Below are 26,590 nucleotides of genomic sequence, written 5' to 3'. Positions count from 1 at the left end.
AAAGAGGTTTTTTGAAACTACACTAGAATATGCAAAAGTGTGTACTTTGCGGACAGCATCTTTGTTTCCATTTTGACGTCACTTTTACTCCTTATCAACAGCATTATGGCATCTTCTGTGGAATTATGTTAATTTACTTACACTGATGTTGTTCCAAATTTGTATGACTATCTTTTTTCTATGGCACACTAAAGGAGGAGTACATAGTAGGACTACATAGTAACTTGTCATGAAAGTAATCCACATGTTTTGTGCATTGTATTCTAAGCCTTCTCAAGCTAAACAATAGATTTGTCTGAGGAATGTCTTGTGTTACGTGTCTGATCATAATGTTGCTAGTTTGAATACAAAGAGTTACAGAAGAATGGAAGATTAACTACAGAGTATCAAATTAACTTTTTCACTCAACAAGCCAATTTGGCTACTAATGTTTGGACTACCTAAAGGTAACTTTAAGAAGCTACCTGTCATTCAGAACTTAATCTAGCCAAAATGAAAACTATGAAAAATATTTAGCAATTTACAATGAATACTATACAAATAAAAGTAGTGCCATAAACTTAATCCTTCTTGTCGCAAAATTCTCTGTGATAAAACAGCATTTGATAAAACACCAAATACAGCCACAATGAATACTAAAAATGAAAATTTAATGGTAAACATGCTTATGCTTACCACATATGGTGTCAAATCATATTGTCATCAGCTGTTGCCTCACAAAGGTTTCCTCACTCCGATAATGAAAATAATAAATCATCTGACACCCTTTCATTCATTACTGTATACTGTATTGACAGCAACTGATTCTCATTGAAAGCAATGTGTTTACAGGTTGCATGATTTCAACTGCATCATTAAGTTTCCGAAAACACTTTCTGTCTTTATTTAAAAAAAAATAAAAAGAACATTTTCCAGATAAGTTGACTTAGAATAGTTGGATTATCAACACAGGGAGGCTATAAAAGCAGACAAGTGAGTAGATTAATTTATCTGTTCATTTATCTGAAACCGATTAGCAACCGGCTTTTTCAAGACAAGTAAAAGTTTTGTTTTACTGATGTATTTTGTAATGCATAGTCGTAGTATTATGTATAGGCATAAAATATAATGTGGAAATTTCTTGAGCTTGTGTTAACCACAGACCTTAATTCAGGCATTTAAATAAAAAATAAAATAAAATGGCTTCTGAATGATGGAACTGGAAGTGCTAAAATGCTAACTCGTTTCCAGGGTTTGTCCTGTAAAAACGTCATCCCTGCAGCACTCTTTTGCCTAGTGAGTTGACTAGTGATTTCTTCAGAATATAGCGCATGAGTCATGTTAACTAATATTACGGTGCTTTTTTGTTATTTTGAAGATTTACTTTCCCTACTGGTCAGTTCATTAATTTTTGTGTTCCAACTTAGAAAGAGAAAGTCATAAGGGTTTGGAATGATATGAAAAGCAGTAGTGTGCGGATGAACTAATCCATTTATTGTTTTCCTCATGCATTCATTTATATATTTATTTATTTTCAGAAGCAGGCAGAGTCTGTTATGAAAATAATATAAATCATTGTATTCACTCATCATTTTGGAATTGATTTGGGAGAGCACTACTGTGTTTTTTATGTACATGCTGATTAATTGCCTTGTTATGATCGTTTAGCTGAAGACACAGAGATGCTGTGAGGATTAGTTTAATTACTTGTATGAAAAAGTCATTTGGATGTGATTCACACATCTGAATGAGGGAAAAGAGACAGATTTCATAACATCCCGTTGTGCCTTAAGTGGTCTGAAGGACCTGCATCAGTCATTTTCCATCTTCAGTTTTCTGTTTCCTGTGACCGATCCCATGACCGATCGCACTGGAGTGAACAGCTGATGTGGGCTGGATGATTTTATGTGTTATGCCCCACCATGAATTTACTGTTGTTGTTGTGGGTTTTTTTAGCAGTAGATTTATAATATTGTGATTGTGTTCCAGAAATGTCCCCAGTTCTATCATAGGGCTGTCATTATAGCACTATAATTCTGTCACAGACTATGTGAAAGTTAGTTATTAAAGCCTGGTGCTCATGGTCACAACAGAACATACATGATTTATATACTGCTGTTCTCTTCAGTGCTAATAAAGCATTTTGACACTCATGAACCCTCATGAAATTGTTGCATTGGCCTCCTGATGCCTAAATGTTACCTGAATAAACATTGCATATTACACAGTTGTGTTATTTTTAAGAATGCTATAATCTTAATCTTGAAGAAAACCTATATTTTTGACACTATACACAAATCCTTTTTGTTTTTCAAATCTGATGTTTATATATTCACTGTCTTTTCTGTCATTTTGCGAGTGAAATCTGATCTGTTTGTTCAGTCAATAACTGGTTTATGTACATGGGTTGCTAGTAACAATGGCAAGAGATTTTTGTCATACAACAACTGAGAGCTGTCAGTGTGGAAAGAGGAGGGAATTTGCCCCTGCCCTTGTATATCATGACAGCTTACTGCATTGCTGAACTCATGAGGTACATGAAAGAACATAAGCAGGCGGTGTTTTACACATGTTTGCACACTAACTTATTCGCGACTCGATTAATTGATAAAAAAGAATCAGCGTCTTTGAATAAATCTTTTGAATGGATGATTCAATGACAAATACATTTTTATAAGTCACTTGTTGTCAACGAGTTGTGAAACAATGTAATCAACGAACTGTATTTGAAGCACGCACTACTTTCAAAAGATGAACTGCTCTATTTTGATCGCTACCAGACATCAGTGTCTGTATCCAAGCTATAAACTTTTACCCCAGTACTTCTGTGACAATATAAATGATTGGAAGACAGAAATAATACTGTGTGGTTGAAAAGACTGTTTGTGAAGCAATTTCCTACCTAAACGCAATAACTGCTTTTTTTGTGTCAGCGGCAGTGCGAACACAGATTTGAGTGTTCTGGTATGACTTTGTCAAAGGTTTAGTAGACAGGCGAATCGTTGTCATTTAGAAATAAGATTGTGTTGGTGTTTGAATAATTTGTGCAGCTCTAATTTTTTATATTTATTAAGTTTTATAGTAAGCATTACCTGATTATTTGATTAATTGTCAAAATAATTGACCAGTTACTTGGTTATCACAATAATTGTTGATGGTCCTAATTTGGACACGTCTAGGCAATATTGTGCATTGATTTGTTGTTGTTGTTGATTTGCTGTTTGTACTACCAAAAACTAAATGGATTTGCATCAAAGCATTCCATTGTCTGAACAAAGCCGCCGAGTTCTAAAAATAGTCCATCAAAAATGACCTTCCCTACTAGAGGAAGTGGGAGAATTTACTGTCAAACTAAATCCAGTTCGTGTGTAGATGCAGTATAAAGTTGTTCAAATATCCACAGTCTGACAAAGAGCTAACATGATGAGTTTTTGAAAAATTAGAGGTGCTTTGGAGAAAAAGCTGTGTGAGATGAAAGACATACTGTATGGTATTGTTGCTTAAGAATGTATGCAGGAAGAGATTCAGGGAGTCCTTTAAGGTGTCCACCCTGAGACTTCCTAGGAGTGTCCCTCTGGGTGCGGTCCAAATAACATTGTACACTTTGCCAGGAAAGTCTATTTTGCTCTTGGAGACGCCCATAGCCTCCTTCAGAATGCACTCATTACACTGTTTCCTCTTTAGGAGAAAACAGGAAGCATAACTCTGGGGATGAAGAGAAGTGGAATGAGGCTTAGATTAGCAAAACTAAAATCCCTCTCACAGCATTTCAGGTCTCGTGACAGATATTTTGCATTGCTGTTGTTGAGGCAATTGTCACATGTCTTTACTGGGTCAATTTTTCCTTTGAGTACAGTAGGGTATTACTCGTGTTTGCTTGTTTGGTTCGATTCCAAATGTTTTAGGTAGAGGCTGTGCAGCTGCTCTCCATTTAACACTTGAATTTATTGTATTTGTTCCATAAGGGGAAACTATGCCAGCTACTTAACTTAATCTGTATTATTGCTCCCAGATATCACAAATGATAAAATATGGATGGAGGAATTATTATATACTGTTTGTTGTAAAGCAAATACAATTTGACATCTCAAGGTTATCACTTGTGGTGAGATGGAGCAACGCATTATTGATTGAGGGCTTTGCTGAATGTGTGTGTGTGTGTATTGTCTGGCTAAAAAAAAAATGTTTGTGTGAACAGTTTACTAAAATTGCTAGTCTGTTTTCAACAATGCTTTTGAAGTGTTTGGCCAAATTGACCTTGAAATTAAGGATTTATAAGATAAACCTCTTTAAAAGAATAGGAGATCTGATGATTGCCGCTCTCCACATTCAATCCTTAAATGCTTCTTCTGGCCAAGGATCATCCACTCTGTCAGGAAGAGCCCATCTGACCAGCATGTAAAGCGTCAAAAAACATAATTTTGTTTAGGGGCTGGTACATCTGAAATCGATGATACTACTATAATAGACAGTGTGAAAAATCGTGCAGAAAATGATGGAAATGAGAAAGTATGTCATTTCAAAAGTATTTCAAATTGCTTGTAATATATTTTCGCATGGAAAGATTTTTCCTTTTTTTTACTGTGGACATTTTTATAGGTCATTGTCCCTAGTTAGCCTCAATAGCACTCATCATAATGGCCCCTTGTAAACCTTAAAGGGATAGTTCACCTAAAAATGAAAATTCTTTATTTATTCTCTTCATGTCATTCCAAATGACTTTATTTCTTTTGTGGAACATACAAAAATGTGCTTTGTCAATACTAAAAACCAACCATACCAACTTTCTTTAAAATATCTGCAGAAAAACATGATCATATGGTTTTGGAATGACATGAGTAATTAAGGAAAAGTTAAATTTTTGGGTGAACTATACTTTTAAAACCCTGCACACCTTGATACCTTGACAAGTTGCATAATGCCAGTCAATCAGATTAGATCTAATGATTTTGGAAGTGCTTTTTTGTGTAATATGTATCAAGATTAGTCAGTTAATAGACTATGGGATGTTGGCAAAGTCCCTTTAAGGTTAACTCAGACCTTTACTCTTCTGTCTGATAGAAGGCTGTAGGTTTGCAGGCAGCATGGCCCGATATACAGTACAAGCCAGGGTTCGGTCCAGGTGAGCCTAACACTATGTTTTGACTGTTGACATTCTGTTCAAGTTCAAGGAAATACAAATAAGAATTATGAGCTGCAATGTGTTTAACGTCTGTGTTGAATTCATTAATAATGCATTGTTTAGGATTTGTAATGAAATGTATAGCTGTTTTCATACATTTCTAATTTTCAAATTCAGGAGTGTGCCTGTCAGTGTATGAGATTGAGATGTAAATCGTGAACCAGTGCAGCAAGTTGCACCTCTTTTGGGATTTCCCATGTTCCATTCATATTTCTCTGGAGTAGTTTGTGTTTCTGTTACATGAGTAATCAATATTCAGACAGAGTGTTATCTTATTATGCTTTGAGAGAAAGAAGCAGAGGGAGAGACAGAATGCTGTGAGGTGAACAGTAAATGTGAAATGAAAAAGCAGGGAAAAGAAGACAGAGTGCACAATCAATGTGATATTATGGGGAAAATGTGGAGATAAAGAACCAGCTGTGCAGTGCATCCATCATACAATAGACTATTATGAAAATTTAATGGTTGCCTTTAGATGGCAGGTGAAATGATCTGCATAATGTGCACTTTTCAGCTCTGAGTTACGCTATTCTATCTGGATTTTTTATTTCTTGTAAAATTTGAAGGGAAACAAGTTCTGCACCCATAATCAAAGATTATACATGTAAAAGAACAGATGCATAGCCATAGCCAACGATGTTTTCTATACAACTATGGTATTTGTTATTATGACACATACTGTAGAAACCTCAAGAAATTTAAAAATTGCGCAATGTTTTCTTACATTTCTTCCTTAGTGCTGTTAAATGTATTAAAACTATATTAAACAGACCTGACATTCTGATGACAGATAATTCTGTCATCATTACTCATATTCATGTAAATCCAAACTTGATTTTGTTTCTTCTGCGCAACATATAAGAAGATGAGAAATGTCTGTTTGTCCATATAATGGAAGTCAACAGTAAACAAAATTGTTTGCTTACCAACATCTTCTTTTGCATTCTGGGATCACCTGTTTGAACCTAGAGTTACCAGTTCACATGTTTAACCACTACACCACACCACCACCATAATGAAGCGCTGTGAACTCTGCAGACTAACTAATAATCTAAGTATATTTGCACATACAAAAGCACATTCTAGTCTTTGCATTCCAGTGCTTGCTGCCTTTGTTTATATAACCACTGGTGCGTTTAGTCAATAATGACTTAGATATATCGTAACCCTCACTTTTTATTCAACCCCAATGCACTGAACGGCCCACAGGGTGACTTTACAGGTGTTTTGTATTACCTGTGCAGGGAAGAGGGGTCTTATCTCTCCTGTACCAGACCTGCTCTAGAGAGAAAGAGCCATAAATATATCACCGCCTCTGTTTAGCTGGTCCATTCACCATTGCCTATCAAGACTCCCCAGTTAGTTTAATCACAGAGTTTTATTGTCCGTATTGATAATCTAAAGTCTATGTGGTACACTGTTTGTTAGGTACATGCGGTTTTTCACACAGAAGCTTGGTTGTTGTGTACGGTTTTTGTTGACTGCACAGCTTTCTTGTCTTCCCTCCGGGTCTTCCCTGAATTGGTGCCAAAGAGGATCTGGTTTGGATTCTGGAAGACATTCTAATTTACTGGTGACATACTTACCCCACAAACAAATGCTTGCCCTGGGTATATCTGCATTAGGCAGCACTAAAGCAGAGGCTTTATGGGAGCATCTATGAAAAAAACGCTGTTGCTTTTGATGTGAGCTGTGAAGCGCTTGAGCTGGCTTGGTTCATTGTCATTATGTCCTCTCCCCTGCTTTATCTGTGCCGAAATGTTTTATGTGTGTGTGCTTGTGCATTAGACGGCCCTTTATGTGGCTGGCAAATGCTCTGGTCTCTATTTGGCATTGACTTCACAGCCTGCCTTTGTTTCTTACCCAGCGATGCACCTTTATGTGAACAAAAATGCATTGGTTGGGCAGAATATCTTGCACACTATTTAAGTAATGATGTCTGCTTTGAATTATATGAATTATACAGTAACCTTCATTAAGTGCAAAATCAAACCAGCATCGTTCATAACAAAATGATTAAAAGGCTACATGATGCATTAAGATCATTTATGAAGCGGCCGTTGGGTTGACGTGAATAGGTGCACTGCACAAACTAAGATGGATGGATATAATTTTAAACCTATTAGTTTCCACTCCCCCCACCAAAACCCAGCCCTCCAGAAAATCACAACAACAGTTGGCACTGCTCATTTTCAACCCTTTCAGCACAGTTCATGGCTGCATGTTGCATATTTACATATTTGCAAACACACTTGCAGACTTTTGTATCCATATGAAGTATTGTGAATTTGTTTTACTGAATCAGTTCATTCAGATGATTCATTTACTATAAAAAAGGAGTCATCTGTTAATTTGAGAACCTACCACCTACTTGGAATATTATTTTAAAGGGGTCATAAAAGTTTTCCTTTCTCTTTGGAGTGTTACAAACTGTTCGTGCATAGATAAGATCCCTAAAGTTGCAAAGACTAAAGTCTCAAACCCAAAGAGATATTCTTTATAAAAGTTAAGACTCTGCCACGCCCTCCTAAAACAGCTCATTCAAACACTCCCCCACATGTCTACGTCACGGTGTGGGAAGATTTGCATAACACCACCCAAACGTACACACAATGAAAGAAGGCATAACTTTTATTCTCGCCGTAGTATTGTTGTTGCCGCCGCCATGTCGTGGAGACGCTGTTTTTCGTTGTAAACGCAAAAGTACTTTGTTTGGCCTTCCAAATGAAGTACACAACTAGAAATCAGTGGTAAAGTTATATTTACAACACTGTTCCAGAATAGTGCAGCTCATTTTACGGAGGACTGTTTCCTGAGAGTGAGGGAGAGAGTAGCCTACAATGTGAACACTATGAATGGCTGTGAACACTGTAAAGTGGGGCAATTCCAACGTCGCAAGGACAGTCTGGTGCTTCTGACTCACAGCCTGTAAGTACGTTTCGATATTTAAAGAATTTGCTACTGACTATTCAAATGTGAGTTTTGAGCAGTGTAGAGTAGTGCTTGTTTGGCGTTTCTACGATCACAAATGCAGACATGGTGTTATATGTTTAGGCAGCACGGCGCAATGCATAAAAAGACCGTATGAGTCAAGATAATCAGTAATTAGGCCTATTTCCTCACTGAATGCAACAAATGCCTCATTTATAGCGGGTTTTATTTTAGTCTCGTCGCGCCGGGACCATAGACTGTAAAAAGTCGAGGACACGGCATCACAACATGGTAAAGGGCGTAACATTTCCTTCACACGCTTGAGGTATTCGGCCAATCACAACGCACCGGATAGCTGGCCAATCAGAGCACACCTCGCTTCTCAGGATGATGAGCTTTGTAAAAATCGTAAGACCCCTTTAAATAAAATTCAGTATTTAAAAGTAGGTTTTATCAGTAGGTTTTCAAGCTACAATACATAAATACAGCATATAAAAGTGTTTTACATAGAGTAATTTTGTGGCTTTATTGTGCTTTATTGTGGATTAAAAAGTTTAAATGTAATGAACAGGTTTATCTGCTGAATGTAAGACTAATTTCTGTTGGTCAGTTTCCACTATGAAAGCACTTGTTCTTCAACTTTTGTAAAAGTGACGAAAAGTTGAAAGGAGAAAATAATTAATAGTTAATTAGATCATGTTTGAAATTGGAACTCATACTGTGACTGTTACTAACCTTTGCTTAGCATTTTCTTTATATACTACTATATGATTATTACTTGATAAGTAATGAGTAAGCCATAGATGGCCAGTTTAAATTTTATAAAAGCATCTTAAAATAAGAAAAGTACCTTTTGAATGTATTGCATATCTTCATTGATATTTGACTCTCTCTCGTCTTTTTGGCAAAAATACTGTATGAGCAACTTTGTGAGACATATAAGAAAAGAGTTTTTAAATCTCTTTGATATGCTGCAAAAATGTCACATCCCTGGTGGTTTTCTAGTTAAAGCTAAAGGGTAGCTTAAGTTATTAAACAACTTAACATTACAATTAAATTGTAATTTGACAAACTAGAGTGATGTGACAGGCAGTCAGCCTTATTTGAATTTAAACTTATTCCCGTTTTGTGGATTTGCTCAATATCAACAAAAAACTGAAGCTGCACGCAGACTTGTGCTGTTCTTTACCCTTTGTGCTGGTTATTTACATAGCTGAGATGATGTGCCAGGGATAGCATGGCCTTTACAGACCACCTTTTATCTGCTGTCTGGGTTTATTTTAGGAGCCTTTCATTATTCAGGATGCTAAATTATGAATTATCACCATTTGCTTTTTTTAACGTAATGTTGGTATTGTTGCTAAGGGGATGGCAGAATGTGCAGAGACATTTGTTGCTGCTTTTGCTTGTTTCTTGTCCTCAGTCACATTCTAGCATGGCATGTTTTAACCGTTCTTTGGAAAAACATGCTCATTAACCATGAGATTGTTTTCGTTTCTGTCCTTCACCTCATCAAATGGTACATTGAATATGACTGACTAAAAAAATCAAACCAATGAAAAGAAAGACCCTTTCTCTTCACCTTGTTACAGAATGACAAAACCTATTTAGTTAAGTGCACTCTAGGACTAGATATTCATGATACAGTATATTCACAATTTTTTTTCCCCACAGTCAGATACAACATTTTGAATATCACAATGATTTTAATGCGCTTTTACTTGGCCATTAAAAAGCATGACATAGTCCTGTCTTATCTCGCAAGTTTGTGTCTTAAGTTTTAAAAGTGTCTTTTTTAAATACGTCAGTAGCAAAAATCATGTTCGATTTTGATAAATTTCTGTGAATCAGTCCAAACGTATATGCTCTTGATTCATAATTCTCGCTGCCTTTAGTCTACCATGAAAGCTCTTACTACAAATTTGGACAGTTATTATTTCGATTTGTAATTTGTTAAAGGGAACGTTCACTAAATAATTGAAATTCTGTCATTATTTACTTAACCGCATATTGTTACAAATCTGTATGGCAAACCTGTATTCTGTATTCTGTATTCATTTTTCAAAGCGATACAAACATTCTTCAAAATATCTTCTTTTATTTTCCACAGAAGAAAGCAAATCTTATACGTTTGGAACGACACAGGTTGACATTAGTGAGTAAAAGATTTTTAGGTAAACTATCCTTTTATGTCTGTTGAGCCAGTGGTTAATATACCTTATATTTGATGCATGAAAATTATATAATACAATATTCTTTCATTTAGTCACAAACCATATGTAATTTTTAATAGTAGATTTTTACTGCATTTTAGTTCTTATACTAAACATTTTTGGCAACACTGGCTGTTTTATATATTTGGCACATTGTCATGTACAGGGACAATGTATTTCAAGGGATTATATGCTCTGTTTAGTGTTCTGCTCTAGAAATGCAGCTCTGTGAGCTCTACCATGTTTCTTAGGAAAAGTTTTTAATATGCACCTCAATCTAGATGATTTATCATAAAATAACTGTATCTTGTGGCAAGAGAAATAGTTCAGAATATCAACAATGCTGAAAATGAGCTTATATGTGCATGTAAATGGATTTTCAGAAGACTGCTGTTGAAAGCAGCTTGGACATGCTCCGTTATTGATTCTCTCCCTTGGTAAAGAGACAATATTACACTAGTATAAGCACTATTCAGAATATAATTGTTTCTCAGTGGAACTCTAAAAAAAAAAAAGATTTGCATGGCTCCTTCGTGATGAAACTCATGGGGGATGAGGGAAGTTTTTCATACAGGCAATGACAAATCACACAACAGCTAAATATGGTTGTAAATCTTCTTGTAAGTGTTAATCATATTCTATATAAGAATTGTATGGTGGTTTACAATAGATAATGCTGGATGGTAATGCATCTGCTTTACCCCAAAAAACATTTCTATGATTATCAGTGTTCACAGGTTTGGTACTAATCTAATCTAATTAATCTAGGGAATTCATGCCCATATTTACAGGCGGTTACTCACAAAACTTTGCACTTTTGCATTCATTTCAGTGTCAAGTAATTTGACAGCAGCCCTGGGCCAAAATCCTCCATGTAAACTAAAAGATATTGATTCAGTTGGGAATAAATTACCACACAATGCAGTGCTGTTCAAGTGTCTGATGTCTACAGAAATAAAATCACTAACTATCTGCCCTGCGAATTCACATCCCAATGTAAAACTTTCCCCGCCCTGCAGACTCCTAATGGTAAACTTGTACTTTGCACACTTATATCAGTCCTGTATCTTTGCATCTGCATTCCTGCCAGACTTGTTTCTATTTAAGCATCCTTTTTTTTTTTTTTGGTAATTTATTACAAAGAACAATTGTAGAATGTCTACACTAGTCAAAGCCTTGTTTACTTGCAGGAAATGTGGTTCCCTTATGGTGCTTTTCCACTGCGTGGTATGACTCGGCTCAGCACGGTTCAGAACGGCACGGCTCTGTTTGGCTCGGTTTGCGTTTCCACTGCAGTTTAGTACCGCTTTAGAATGGGCGGGATTATTCATGTGTCATTATAGTTGCGCCGCCTCTACTGATCCATCAAGCTCTCGCTAGATCCGCTCCTCGGCTGTCAACGAGGGACAGTCTGTACTTCCTCAACAGATCACGAAACAGACATTTTTTTTTGGTTGTTAAAAGAAAGGTGCGCTCATTCAAAACAGTTGCCTTCGATCCTTCGCTGGCAGTGCTGATTTAAATCTAGCGGGTCTGTTGTGTCTTGTGTCGCAAGTTCAATGACGCAGGCAGTGATGATTTTCTCCGGCCAATCAGTGATCATCAGAGTTTACACGTCACATTTTAGTAATGGTACGGTTTGCTTGGAACCTCGGCCGAGGTGGTACTAAAAAAAGTACCAGGTACCAGGTACTGTACCCAGTGGAAAACCCCCCAAAATGAGCCGTACCATACAGTGGAAAAGCGCCATTAGAGAACCTCAGTATATCTCATTATTTGATGTTACTTTGCTTAATAAAAACCAGCAGTTATTCATTCAGCTGGGGTGTTTAGCTCAATCAACTTTGACGGGACCACTAGAACATCAGATTCATCAGTTTGCTTTTGCTTTCTCCTGCTGACTCTTTCTCATTCAAATTTATTTGATGAAAAACAAGCCAAATGACTGAAATTGCTTTAGTCTGTCCTTGAGCTGCTTTACCGCTGCACATAGAGAAGAGGAAACGGGCCCTCAGAAATCAATGCCTGACAGTAAAATATGGGCATATTTTAAGTGACTGGAGAAGTTGCAGCATTTCACCAGGGAAAGTCCTTATCATGCAGAAACAGCCATGAAGATTAGAGGAAAATTATAAAAACGGATTTAACGCATGCTCCAAGTCACCAGCTAAGATTTATGAACCTACTTCATTATTCCAGAGTGCTTTGTCTTGTCAAGTGTAGGCACTGCCCATGAGACCTGGACAACACTGACGTGCCTCTTGGTGTGTGTTCGATTATACAGTTGGACCCTAGAAACGTTCCAGTATGGCTCATTGATACATTGTAGATTGACTGTCCCACTGACCAACTACATTAGGACTACAGTAAAGTGTCACTTTCTGAATATAAGCCATGTTTGCTACCTTACCGATCATTTCTTCTCCTTCAAATAACAAATTCTTGATATTCTGCATGCTAGGTCCAAAGGCAATTGTATATTGCAAATATGTATCGAAGTGCAATGCAAACTACAAGGATGAACTGCACCCTGAAAAGTTTAGTAAAAGAGTAGAAAAGTCTGTACAAAGAGTTTGCATTTCGTTGAGACAGTTTGAGATTACCTTCTCTGTGTTTCTGCCAATACAGCAGGACATCTTGCTGCATATTCAACTCTGAATTATCCCGTCTGCTGATTTACACTCTAATTGGCTTTCTTAACAGTCCTGATAATGAGATTATATGCTTCATGGAGCAGCACGTCCCTTTTGGTCTCCATATCTGTAATGTAAAACTCCTTTTCCTGATTTATTAATAGTTGGTATAGCAGAAGCTGAATATTGGAGCCCTATGCATACACACATATGGTTATTGACTTCTTTTTTCTTTACCAGGCATACAACTCATGGATTGTGTTTGTCTTTTTCTATTAAATAGGTAATTTAGGATGTCTGGTTTGGATAAAACTATGTAAATGAGTTTATGCAGTAACCTAGCTGCAGTGTCAGAAATTTTCCATTCGGGTTTAGGGTGTCTCGTGTGAATTTAAATGCTGGTTGACCAGCAATGCTGCTGTTTACCAAGAAAACGTAGACTGGGAAACTCATTAACTGGCATTGTCTTTGTGGAGAAGCTGAAAAATCCAGAATAGTCTTGGTTAAGCTTCTTAAGAAAGCCTGGTACAGACTCCAGCAGCATTTAAAATATGGATTCAAGATGGATTTGAGAGCCTGCATTGATTTTTGCATGACTGTCTGCTATGTGAAAATGTTTCCTGAGTGATGACCTGACCTTCCTCGAGATACTCTGGACGACCCCTCACTTTTTTTTAATTTTAGTACTGGTTCTCTAGAAGCCTGTAGTGGATCTGTCACTGTAAGAATATATGCGTCACTGATTGATAGCGATGTCCTTTTTTGCTTAATAGAGCTGCAGATCATGCATTTTTGAGGCAATGCAGAGAAAAATTGTCTTGAAGGAGAAAACCTGCAGTGATGAATGATAGATTTTTACATTTTAGTTTTGTAAGGTTATTCATATACTCATAACTGGTCATTTTTTTTGTCAAAACCTTGTCAAAATGCATCTTTGGCTTTGCTTAACATATACTCTGGAAGGTAGCCAACAGGCAAAGTCAATGTTTTATTATTAATAAAAATAATGAGAAGAAACATTTACCTTATACCATGCTTTTAGAAGAATAGAGTAGAAACAAATATCAAACACAATGTACATGCTAAAGACTCGTAACAATGAAGGCCCAGTCAGAATGTAAATGAGTGGAAAATGACCATATATCATTGGGACAAAGAAGAACCAGCAAAAAATAGAGCATCTTTAAGACAGAACTGTATGTCTGTTCATCACTTACAGAGAGTTTGGGGTTTGCCAGGGGTGATTTAGCTTCCATCATATACAAGCCGTCATCCATTTGCAAGCATATCATCCCTGCAGACATTACAAATAAGCAGCATATAATGTATGAAAAGATTGAACAAGTGCACCCCATTAAAACTTGGGTTTTGAAGATTCAAGGCATCAGGCTGTCCCGGTCATTTTCTGATCCCTGTCAGCTCAGGTGAAAGACAAGTAGACTTCCATAATGTACTTAAAGTGCTCTATTTTCACGCACTAATTTTGTACTTAATATACTAAAAATGATCCTTTAGTACTTCTTAAGGTCAACTTAAGATCCTCTCTAAGTGTACTCAACTGTGCTATTTTGAGACACCATGGAAATGAACTAAAATGCACTTTTAACATACTATCTTTGTATTTAAAAAATGTATTTATTGTGGAGTATACTAGTGTATGAAAGATTGGTTCAAGTGTACTACAAGTGGTAACTAAATACATTTTTTAAATACAAAGATAGTATGTTAAAAGAGCATTTTAGTTTATTTTCATGGTGTCTCAAAATAGCACAGTTGAGTACACTTAGATGATCTTAAGTTGACCTTAAGAAGTACTAAAGGATCATTTTTGGTATATTAAGTACAAAATTAGTGCGCAAAAATAGAGCACTGTAAGTACATTAAGGAAGTGCACTTGTTTTTCACCTGGGAGTTACTGGAATGTGCATGTATGTGTGCACACCATTCACTTTGGTCCTTGGGAATCACTACACTTATTTCCAGCCCCATTTAAAATCTGCAGCTAAATGTGATTTGATGTGTATCCTGAAATGGAAGATGATTGGAATGAGATTGCTTCCTGTGCTCCCCGTTACCCATCTCTCGTTTCACACCTCAACTTTAAATGACATTGTCAAGAGTGTTTTTCAGTTTCAGGCCACTGAGCTGTCTCTGCATAAGAAATATAATTAGACCCATTATTTTACATTTGTCAGATCGTGGTTTTTATTTAAATATATAAAATCATCTTAAAGCCTTATCCTTCATTGATAACACATATTTCCAATTTGTCAAAAAGCTAGCGTAACATTTGGCTGAGACACTCAATGTCTGATGTAAAAGTACATTTTAATAGGCTTCAATGGTAAGGTCTTGTAAAGAATGCTAATTCTCCTGAAGAAATGGGTTTCTTTTTATATCTCTTTTGTTAGTCAGATACACCTGCTAAAATCACTGTGGTGAATGGACTGAATAATCTTTAATGGTGAACAAGTTCCATTGTTTGTGTGTAGGCTCACAGCTTTTCAAACATTCATCCTAACATTTAAATTTGGCATGAAAGCAAAATTCACCCAATTTATTTTACAAAATGCATCTTATTTATTTTATTGTGAATGATTCACCAATGCATATTATATTTTGACCTCATCATTTTATTTAAAATATCTCTATTTTCCATCAACAGCATATGTTTGTTTAAAGTACCATTTATTTTAAAGAAAGGGATTTGTTTTACACATCACTTTGTATTACATTTAATATTTTTATGCAGTATATTTGATGTAGGTAGTACACAGAAATTCATATGTTTCCATAAGAAATTAACATTAAAGTTGATCTCCTTTTTTAAATTGTTTACAGTAATATTTCCTGTTTCTCAGAATTTTCTCTCTCATATCAGCATATCTGCTAGAGTTGTGGATCTCAACAATGGTTGATTTTATCAAGTGTGCCCAGATTTGATATGATCAAAAATGAGAGATTTATGAGATTTATTTAATTTACTGCAGTCAGTGTTATGCCTTTTTTATTTATTTTTTATTTTTATTTTTTTTGCTAACCTTGGAGGCTTGCTTTAAAGGCGCTCTGCCTGAAGACCTTGATTAGCTGGTTCAGGTGTGTTAAATTAAGGCTGGAGCTAAACCCTCCAGGAACAAGACACCCCTGATTTAGAGAGATACAGTATATCTTACAAGTTTATATAAAATGTATCTAAAATATAAAACGAGTTCTGAAGAGTTTCACACTAGGAAAGGAAAGTGTGAAGGAAACCTTCACACTAACAGTTGTGGTGTACACCCAAGTTTGTTTGGATAATGTGAACGCACCCGCAAACTGTACCTGAGTTTGCTTAAAAAGGGCTGTCTGAGATAATGTTCATGCAAACTCTGGTATGGTTCGTTTCTGATGTGAACGTAGTCGTACTAAATCACTGAACTGATATTCATGATGTGTGCTGGTCTAACTGTTTATTTTCTTACTTTCCTGACAGACATGCTGGAAGCGGAGAGAATTTATATCTTATTTCCATTCACCTTAAGCATTCATTTGAACATTTGTATTACATTCGTGACATAAATACGTATGTGCCGTTCTGTGTTGGCACCAATATGTGGCATTCTGTGTTAAGACCATGTAAAATGTGCATCAACTAGTTTTAGTTATGTTAGTAATGTGTTGCCTTTAAACCTCTGAACTTGGAAAGGTCACCACGCGTCACGTCCTTTCTGCCTCGTGTCAAAATTGTGAGATTATATTTGCCATTTTAAGACACAGGCTGTCATGCTCAGTCAAGAGTAATAAATCCTTGTGTCTCATTAAACTAATCCTTCCTTAAATGCATGAGTGGCCTCTTTAATGTGTATCACTTCATGCATATTTTTAACATGTTGCTCTTCCTTCACATTTTTTCTAAGATCACATAATTATTTTTGCATTCACCCTAAATGGAAGACTGTCAGAACCGAAAGATTAAGCAGCACTTCAAGCAGGAAAACTCAGGCTTAGCAACTTTCCTGAACGCAAGCTGTCAAATTGGCCCTCTCTCTTCTGCACATTCTATTTCCGATATTTTCTCATTCTTCCATTTCCTTCTCTGAGGACGATTCTTGATTGACGGGCTGAAGTGCTGGCGCAAGATGAAGTATTTTGAGCTAAGGGTCTTTTGCGCTGCAGTTCAGACAGAGAGCAAAGCTTTGACTCTGATAAAAGGAAGTGATGTGTTTCCCTGTTGTTCAGGCTTCATAGAAGCCACTTGACTCCTGCTCCTGTCATTGAGCGATCGAGCCAAACGTAGCACAGAACCATCAGAATGCTCTGGAAGCTTTGCATCAAATCAAATCAACTGAAATGCTGAAAGCCTTGAAATGGCAGTGAATCTGATGATTGCATTGTTGTCTTAGTCCTTAGTCCTACAAAGCCTTCTGTATCATATTTGATGTCTAAGGCCTATAAATTATCAACGTGATCAAAACATTGTGGAAAAACCTGTTGTACACCATCTAATACATGCCTTCTGTCATCGGATTTTTACGTATAATTGTAAAAAATGCCCCCTTCGGGTCATGGTACATCTGTCTTTTTGCTGTGAACTTACTGGATTTAAGCAACTCAAATTTAAAATATGAGTATCAAATGATAAATCAGGTTTTTGAGGAATGTTTATTTGTACATCTCTCAGTTATAATTTATTACATTGCGTTATATGTAATGAACTTTGATTATAAAACTAAGCACTTAAATATCATCTTACTGAGATATTATTGAGATACAAAGTGGTAATATTTATATTCATAAATTATAATAATATTTACATTATATTTCTATTATTTATGTCAATAGTCTGCTACACTGTTATAAAGTTCACAAGCTGTCAAAGTTTCATCTTACTTTTTGGCCATATAAATATCAGCTTCTGCAACAAATCGATTTTTACATCTGAATAAAATCGAGGTGTACTTATAGGTATATTTATTTATTGGCCATAAAAGCCTGATTTATTAAATATGATACTGAAAAAAAAAAAAGCAAAATATCATACATATACATACACACATATATAATATATATTTATATGTATGTGTGTGTGTATTGTCAATAGACAATACAGTAGCCTATATATATTGTCTAAAGGTTTAATAAACTGTTCCATTTCAGAAAAATAGATTTTTCTCAATTTTATTTTATATGTCAGGCTTTGCAGGGTTAAAATAAAAAGACAATATGTTTTGCATGATGAGATTATACGGTACGTCAGTTGTGTGGGGTCTCTGAGGTGTATTTGTTCTAATGCAAAAGGATTGGCCCTGAGGAATTTTCCTTTTTGATATTGAATGTGTTTGGTTCAGTGTTTTTGACAACCTCAGCCTCCACAGTTTCTTTGAGGCTTTGATCTTGCGTACTTCTGTGTCATCTCACTCATTGACTCAACGTCAAGCGAACGCTTCACAGCAAAAGTAGGAATTGACGTCACCTATATGACTAAGGGTGGCTATATTCTGAGCCACAGAAATCCTGTTTCAACACTCTGAGCAAACTATGCCAGGATGTACTTTTAAGCAGGTATAAAATATTTTTAGTCAGCTTTGCACAGGATTGTCATCCAGCACTCAAATCATACGTGACATATACTGCACTAATTGGCAAGAGATTCTAGCTGTAGCAAACTCTCCCTGGGGTTAAATGTCTTGCTTAAGGGTGCAAAGGAAATTGCAGGTTTGTATTCTCAGTAACTCAGTACTTGCTGGATCATCCTACCTGGGATTGAATTTACAACCTCCACAGGGCATAGTTCTGCCATGGTCACCGAGGGGCAATAAGCTCTCCACTTGTGTAACTTTTAAATTGGTAATTGTCCCTTTGCAGGGAGTTTGATTGACAGGCTCCATGGTTTCTTGGACATAGCAACAGTTACTAAGGGGGGCGGGTCTTTGCGGAGGTCAATTGTTTGGCTGTTTTTGTGTGTACTTGCTCAGTGTAAAGCTGCAGTCACACTAAAACTGTGCCCTCCATTGACTTTCATTACGGATGCAAATGCTGGAGACGTAAACCACAAGCTACAGATAAGCTAGAAGTAAACTGTTTCTCTGTGCTTTTTCTTCAGGTGGCTTCTCGTTGGAGTCCGTCCTCACCTTACAAGCGTTTCTCAAGCTCTGCAGAATGAACAGGGCATTTAACAGGAGGAAGGGTAAGGGAATAGAGTTTATGTTCCTGCAATGTCAGCTGCCAATATGCCAACAAGCCTGACTGACTGATGAAGACGAATGTTCATTTGTGCAGTCTGCTTGTGTTACAGACTGTTTATATATAAACTTGTTCTGAGTGACAGAATTCAGTTACATTAAATTTACCTGAAACCAAAGTCATTGAAGAACATGTTGGCTAAATGTTTTTGCATTTGATAGCTAACTACGGGTTTTTTTTAGCTGCACCATAAGGGACACAGTTCCTAGAGGTTTTAGCTCCCTGTAAAAACAACTTCTTCACCTAGAAGAACCTCAGAGAATTTATTTTCAACACATTTTCTTTGGGAAGTAATGACTTCCAGGCCTGCCTTTAAAGCTTGCTAAAATGGGACACACACTTAAGTTTCACCCCCACACATCAGGTTTTCAAAGCTTCATTCCTGGCTCTCATTGCTTCTCTTCGTTCCTTCGACTCCAAACCTCCCCTACACACACACTTTACCTAATTTGAACCACATGGACAGACCTGGATTCATAGGTGACACAGGTGAGGCTACTTCCCACAGAAAGTGTGCCTTCTAGGCTAATGTTTTATTAATGGCGGTGGCAGAGGAGCCTCTGGACTTGCTGGCGTGGTCACAGCCCACGTTTGGCGAGTTTATCTCCAGCCACAGACACTGCAGTAGTAGGTTGCTTTGAATATTTCATAGCTCTCAATTGGGAATCGCTCGTTGCCTGAAATTATCGTTAAATCCAAACAGACACTCTTGCATACGATTCTCTTTTTCAGCAGATGATAATGCTGCTTAACGAACTAGAAATTATGTGAGACCTCACATTCATTGACCTTTATAGTCACCGAGGGACAATTTACTGTGTGTAAACAGTTCTGCTGAATGCACAGTGTTAATCACAAAGGTTCAAAAGGAATATTAAAGATTTTAAGCATAAATAGAAATACTGTATTTTGAATTATTTTGTAAATATTCTGTATTTTGAAACTGAGTTTGAATGATTAATGCTTCTGCATTACATAACTAATCAGGAACTGTTAAAGAATTTATCCGTTTACATGAAAAAGTGCACTGCAGTTCATTGAAAAGCTACATTTTGACTCATATTCTAGAACAAAACGTGAAGTTTGAAAACAAACCATTGTAAAAATGAAACCAGAATGTGCTAGAGTGCATTCTTAAATGATATGATATTCTGATTATAACAACTATTCTGAAAATTAATTGATTTATATCAAATCAGAATTTAACTGAATCAGGAGTTTCTGAATGAGAACTGAATTAGGAAATTCGTGCCTTGTAACTTACAATTTTTGTATGTAAGCTTTGTATGTAAATTGATGTAAATCAATGTTTGTATTATAACAACCTAAACTCATCTGGGATTTTTTAAGTCCTCACAGAAAGCTCTTAGCTGTTTTAAAATGCTGTAAATGTCCCTGAATAACCAAAAACCCTCTAAAATTCTCAAATCAGACTTGGCTAACCATTAGAAACTAGCTTCGTGGAACAGGCTGTTTTTGCTATAAGGATGACCTTTATCTTGGCGAAAAAGCAGAGTTTTGCTATTCTTTAGTTAAAGGTCGAATTTAAAATAATGTTCACAATATAAATAAGCCTGGCAGGGTAATAACTTTGGCAACAGGTTGTATTTTAACATCTAATTTAATGCGCATTAAGTGACCTCATCCGTGCTCTTGCATTTCACCAGTTGTTTTGAATGCTTACCCTTTATGATTATTTGTGTTTAAACTGACAGCTAATCGGTGGGAGCATTACAAAATGACCTTTAGACCTGAGCTCTGGACAGAGATGTCCTGCAGTGCAGTAACCTTTTCATAACTCAGCGAGGTACAGGGAAAAGCAAAGGGTAAATCTAAAAATGGACCGGTCTCCTTTGCACCACGTCTATTATTTTTGAGTTCAAAGACCAATGAGCTACATGAATCCGTTAATTGCACTGTTGTGGTTTCACTAACTTGCTTTAGTATTTAAAAATATTGCAATGACCTAGAAGATTGCTGTTATTAATTTTGGAGGTCGCATGCCTCAGCAGTTTTCTCTAAAATAGAGACTCATATTTTCTGAACTTGGAGTGTTCTCCTAATAGTTTTGCAGTACAAAAGTTGTACTGTAGTTTTTTGCTGTATAGTGGGTTTTTGCACCTGGTTAAAGTCCAGTAGTCCGAGTGTTCTGACTCTATGGGATCCCCGTTATATATTTTGCTATATGTGGTCCCCTGTTGGTACACAATTTTGGGGATCCAAGAACATTTTCCTTTTCTTTTTCCTTTTTATATGCTGGAACTGAATGATTTTCATGAGCTTCAGTTCTAATGATTTTTGCATTCTACATGGAGCTCCTACTAAGCAACACCTCTACTCTCAGTGTGAAATATACAGCACGACCAGTGTAGTCTGATTGCCAAATTAAAGATTCTTTTGATCTGTTATTTTTGTGAAACCTTTTTAAACAACTGAATTTTAAGCCCGTTTTTAATCAATCTAAAACATACAGTGACCACTGTAAGTCTGATTTCTTGTGGAATAAATGAACAAACAAATACATTTTTTAAATGAATTAAATATTACCACATTTTTAATTGTATAGTATTTTTATTTGTCCTGTTCAAATTGATTTATCTCATCAATGGCAGCGCACCACTGAGTGCAGTAATTATAAAATTAAATTCACGTTTTGTATTTTTATTTTCTTCAAAAATGTATCTATTAAAAGTACTACAAAAATTGTTAATGGAACCAATAAAGAATTGGAACTGCAAAGAATCAGAACTAAAATTTATTAATTCCTTACTATTTCCAACCGTGATAATAGGAAAAGTGTCAACTGTGAAAAGTTTTGCACAGTAAAGCACTGACATTTTTCTTGAGAAACTGTTCAAATCTAGTTTTGTTTGAAGACATTTGTGACACCCAAACTATAAGCAGTTGAGTTTTTCCCAGTGTCCTCATGACATTACTGCAGCAGGGAATATCTGAGCGCTCATCCTCTCTGTGTCGAGCATTAATTGTTGTGCAGTAGGAGAGTTCAGCTGATTGAAGTGCGAGTGTGTGTACACCTGCGTGGCGGTGAATGCTGAAGAGCCTGTGTTATAAAGGTGTCAAATAAACAGTGAGAGAGCTGTCTCCTCTTTGGCACAGGATTGGACGGCTTGTCAGCTTCATTATATTATTAGGTTTTTGTCAGCAGCACAGTTCTTATACTCTAAGGGCCATCTCTCTTACTCGCTGCCTCTCTTGGTCTCCTTCTCCGTCCCTTAATCTTTCATTCTGTCTCCCTCTCTTTCTCTCCCACTGTTTTTTCAGTTTCTCTCCACTTTTTTAAAGCCGTGCCCTGCTGAGTCAGGTCTACATCACAGCAGCGTGCACTGACCATAGAGGTCTCCTTTTCCCAATTCATCAACCCACAATTTCACCTCCAGCACAAGGGAGAAAAAAACTAATGAGAAGCTCTTCATCAACACCTACACAGCATATAAAGCACGGCAGTCTGATCAGGGTCGTCCCGCCCTGAAAGTGGTATAGGCATTCACAGAGGTCCCCGGAGTGCCAAGAGGGCCCCTCGAGGAATCTGTAATAAATAAGCGGCTTATAACTTGCGAGGACATGTGACAGCAAAACATGACAAAACTATACCACAACTATACTCAAATTATTTCATTGTCTGGTCCAATCTACAACCCGAATTCCGGAAATGTTGGGACGTTTTTTAAATTTGAATAAAATGAAAACTAAAAGACTTTCAAATCACACGAGACAATATTTTATTCACAATAGAACATAGAGAACATAACAAATGTTTAAAAGGAGAAATTTTACAGTTTTATCCACTAAATGAGCTCATTTCAAATTTGATGCCTGCTACAGGTCTCAAAAAAGATGGCACGGGGGCAACAGAGGGCTGAAAAAGCAAGAAATTTTGAAAAGATTCAGCTGGGAGAACATCTAGCAACTAATTAAGTTAATCGACATCAGGTCTGTAACATGATTAGCTCACTCATCACTCATAGGCATGATTCTTTCATGGACATTACTAAATGGGCCCAGGAATACTTCCAGAAACCATTGTCAGTAAACACAATCTGCCGACATTCTTCACAATCTCTTGACATTCTTGTTGGAAATCATAGACGGCGTGTCCTCTGGGCTAAAGAGGAGGGAGATCTTCCAGTGTGTTATCAGCGTTCAGCGTTCAGAAAAAGGTATATAAAGATTTTAGAGCAACATATACTCCCCTCCAGATGACGTGTATTTCAGCAGGACAATTACAACAGCATGGCTTCGTAGTAGAAGAGCCCGGGTGCTGAATTGGCCTGCCTGCAGTCCAGATCTTTCACCTATAGAGAACATTTGGTGCATCATTAAACAAAAAATACATCAAAGATGTCCACGAACTCTTCAGCAGCTGGAAACCTGTATCAGGCAAGAATGGGACCAAATTCCAACACCAAAACTCCAGAAACTCATAACCTCAGTGCCCAGATGTCTTCAAACTGAAGAGGAGATGCTACACCATGGTAAACATGCCTCTGTCCCAACTATTTTGAGACCTGTAGCAGGCATCAAATTTGAAATAAGCTCATTTTGTGCATAAAATTGTAAAATGTCTCAGTTTAAACATTTGTTATGTTATCTGTGCTCTATTGTGAATAAAATGTTGGCTCATGTGATTTGAAATTCTTTTAGTTTTCATTCTATTCAAATTTTAAAAAACGTCCCAACATTTCCGGAATTCGGGTTGTAGCTTCCATGAGTTACAATACACTACACAAATAAGTGAGTGTTTCACCACTCTATTAAGAATTTTCAGATTTTTTTGATGACATTGACCCAAATGATGATTTCCTTTTAATTAAACAACACACTGTTAATTGTAAATGAGGAAAAAGATTTGACATGCCTCCACTTTTGGATGCGAAATATTTTAACAAAATGTATATTTTAGTCACAATTATTGCTCTCCCATTCTATTATGCTACCATTTTTTGATGTGCATGTGAACACCAGCACTCCTTCACTGAAGTCTGTGAAGTTTTAAAAAGAACTGCTTTCTGTTAGGATGAGACTTCATGCAACATTTACAGACAAGAATATAAAAATAAACCATAAAAGTTATGTGCTGAGGTAATCAGGTCTGAAAAGCATTAAACAGCAAACGCTTCTGACAAGAGGGAAAGAGGCTTTAAACTGTAGGTTTATGGGTTACAGTAGTTTGAAGAACTTAATATAAAGCACATCTCATTTTTAGGACAAATGGGTTATGCACTTTTGAGCTCTGTGTCCTTCATTTTTTTCAGATGCGTCCGCAACATTAAAGTATATTGGCATAAAACTTATTGTTCCATCCCAGAGGGGAACTCTCATTTTCAAACATAATTCAGCACACAACGAAGTTCCACTTGTGCAGTGATTAAAACAGCACTGCATTCATTTGTAACACATGCATGCCGAACTGAAAAACTATTTCGGTACAAAAACGTGAACCGTTGCATTCTTGTTACCTAATAATTTCTGAATAAGTGTTCAGAAAGAGGAAAATTTTACTTTTTAACTTTCCTTTATTATATGTAATAATTTTAGAAATGTAATCATTTACTACACAATTTTTTTCTAACATTTTCTGTGGACCCGTAGTGCGCCCTTGCAGCCGCAGAGGGTCCCTGAACTCCCTGAACAGTTTAAAAACCCCTGGTCTAATTAACGAGATGCACATGGACCTCAACATTTAACACACCAACCACAAGAGCAGTGACAACCACGAGAACACATTTAATTAAAAGATGAGGTCTGATTAATCACCACATGAAAAGTAATTGAAAGTGACAACAAATGCAACAACAGCAGCATAAATAAAATCAAGAGTAATCAGTTTAATTTATTCATGCTGTGCATTGCTGTGATCTCAAGTGCTGCTTGACAGTGTTATTATCCTCACGTTATACACCTTGTTCAAAAATGCTTAGAAAAAAAAACATAGAAAAGCTTTTTTTTGTGTGTGTTTGAGTCTTTGGTGTGCTTATTGTTTAGTGTTGAAAGCACTTAAAATGGGGAGGAACTATGTTGATGTTGAGAGATTTTAAGGGGTCTCTGTGGTAAAGATGCAATGTCGGCTGTGCAGGAGAATCAGTAATCAACTTTAAAGTTTCCAGTGATTGTGATTCCTGTGTAACTACAGTACGTTTATGCTGCCTCCGTGGTGTATTAAAAAGTTTGAGAGATCCACAAAAAAAATCTAACAAATGAAACATTCAGTGACTAAGGCCATCTTTGCACAGCAATGCAGCACAGAAAAGATACACAGACACTGACTTTTTAATCACATGGAGCAGTATATTAAATATTATTAAATAGAAATGCAAAGCCTGCATTAAATTGTGACATGCTCAGGCAATTTTTAAGTCAGTAACCGTAATTTTCATTTAGAAAAATTCCAAGCTTTGTTTGATTGTTTTATTGATTGATTGATTGATTGCTGGAAAATGTCAGTCATCTGCCATTATACCTAAATTCTTTTTCTTTTTCTCTCTTTTTTGATCCAGATAAACCCACCATGCACACACCTGAAGCCTTGGTGAGAAGTCATGTTGTGTATAATGCAAAGGTAGAGTTTGAGACATATTTCTTGTTTGTTCCTGTGGTTCTCTCTGCTTCTACTATATTTACTACGCAGTGGGGGGACATATACACTCGCTCAGGCACCCTGTGGGCTGTCCTAGCATATGCACACTGCATACCACTGTGTACACCATTTCTTTGACTTTGGGATGTGAGATGTGTGTGCGTAAGTGTGTGAGAGATAGCCTGCTTCACTGAAGCTGTTGCTATGATGGATGTACTGATGTTTAAAGTTGTACTAAATGCACTTGAGAGTGTATGTGAGTGTGTGTGGAGGGAGTGTTATGTGAGCTCACTGAACTCCCCTTCTCTGACCTTCATCAGTTTTTATCACCAGCCACCAGTACAAAATGATACACACACCTATGCTTATCAGCCCAGTCGCCATTACATACAAAATACATTATATTGATTTACTTAACTAATGTTTTATTTAAGGTTTGTGGTTTGTGTCTACTGTGTGTTCATGTAGTTCTTGGGAATCACAGAGGTGGAGCAGCCCAAAGGGACAGACATGGTCCGTGTGGCCGTCAGGAAGCTGAAGGTAGTGTGTTCATAGACACATTTATGGGCTATAAAACGTGCTCACGGTTCTTCTCGCCTGTTTATGGGTCAGAAACGCCTGTGATAATTAAATGTAAATATACAGACGTTTTAAAAGGCCACGTTTACTTCCAAAGTTCATATAACAGGGTCAAGCTGCATTTCAATTTTATGTGAGTGCCAGATAACATAACGCAAAAGCTGGTAGGTAAAACAATAATTTATATCATTATTAAATTGCTAAAAAAAAAAAATAATTATTAATAATTGAATAGTGGTTCTTAATTTATTAATAT

The 26,590-nt window shown here is 36.6% G+C and overlaps 1 protein-coding gene across 9 annotated transcripts in view; it reads left to right on the top strand.

The window, feature by feature from the left end:
• Window positions 1-26,590, top strand: part of gulp1b (GULP PTB domain containing engulfment adaptor 1b) — a 48,054-nt gene that overhangs the window by 5,550 nt on the left and 15,914 nt on the right. For 7 of the 9 annotated variants that reach the window (XR_009271637.1, XM_058778174.1, XM_058778167.1 and 4 more), the window contains exons 2-4: window positions 19,021-19,104; window positions 25,676-25,737; window positions 26,224-26,295. Coding sequence is in view for 6 of the 9 variants with exons in the window: in XM_058778174.1 (XP_058634157.1) it covers window positions 19,021-19,104; window positions 25,676-25,737; window positions 26,224-26,295 (218 nt within the window). In the remaining 3 variants the exon portion in view is untranslated. Of the gene's footprint in view, window positions 1-19,020; window positions 19,105-25,674; window positions 25,738-26,223; window positions 26,296-26,590 lie in introns of those variants that run through there. The other 2 variants (XM_058778172.1, XM_058778173.1) reach the window with 2 other exon arrangements.

This window comes from Onychostoma macrolepis, chromosome 06 (genome assembly GCF_012432095.1).
Source record: "Onychostoma macrolepis isolate SWU-2019 chromosome 06, ASM1243209v1, whole genome shotgun sequence".
Classification (NCBI taxonomy): Eukaryota; Metazoa; Chordata; class Actinopteri; order Cypriniformes; family Cyprinidae; genus Onychostoma; species Onychostoma macrolepis.
Note: the sequence above shows the minus strand (reverse complement) of the source record. Positions and strands in the feature narration are given on the sequence as shown.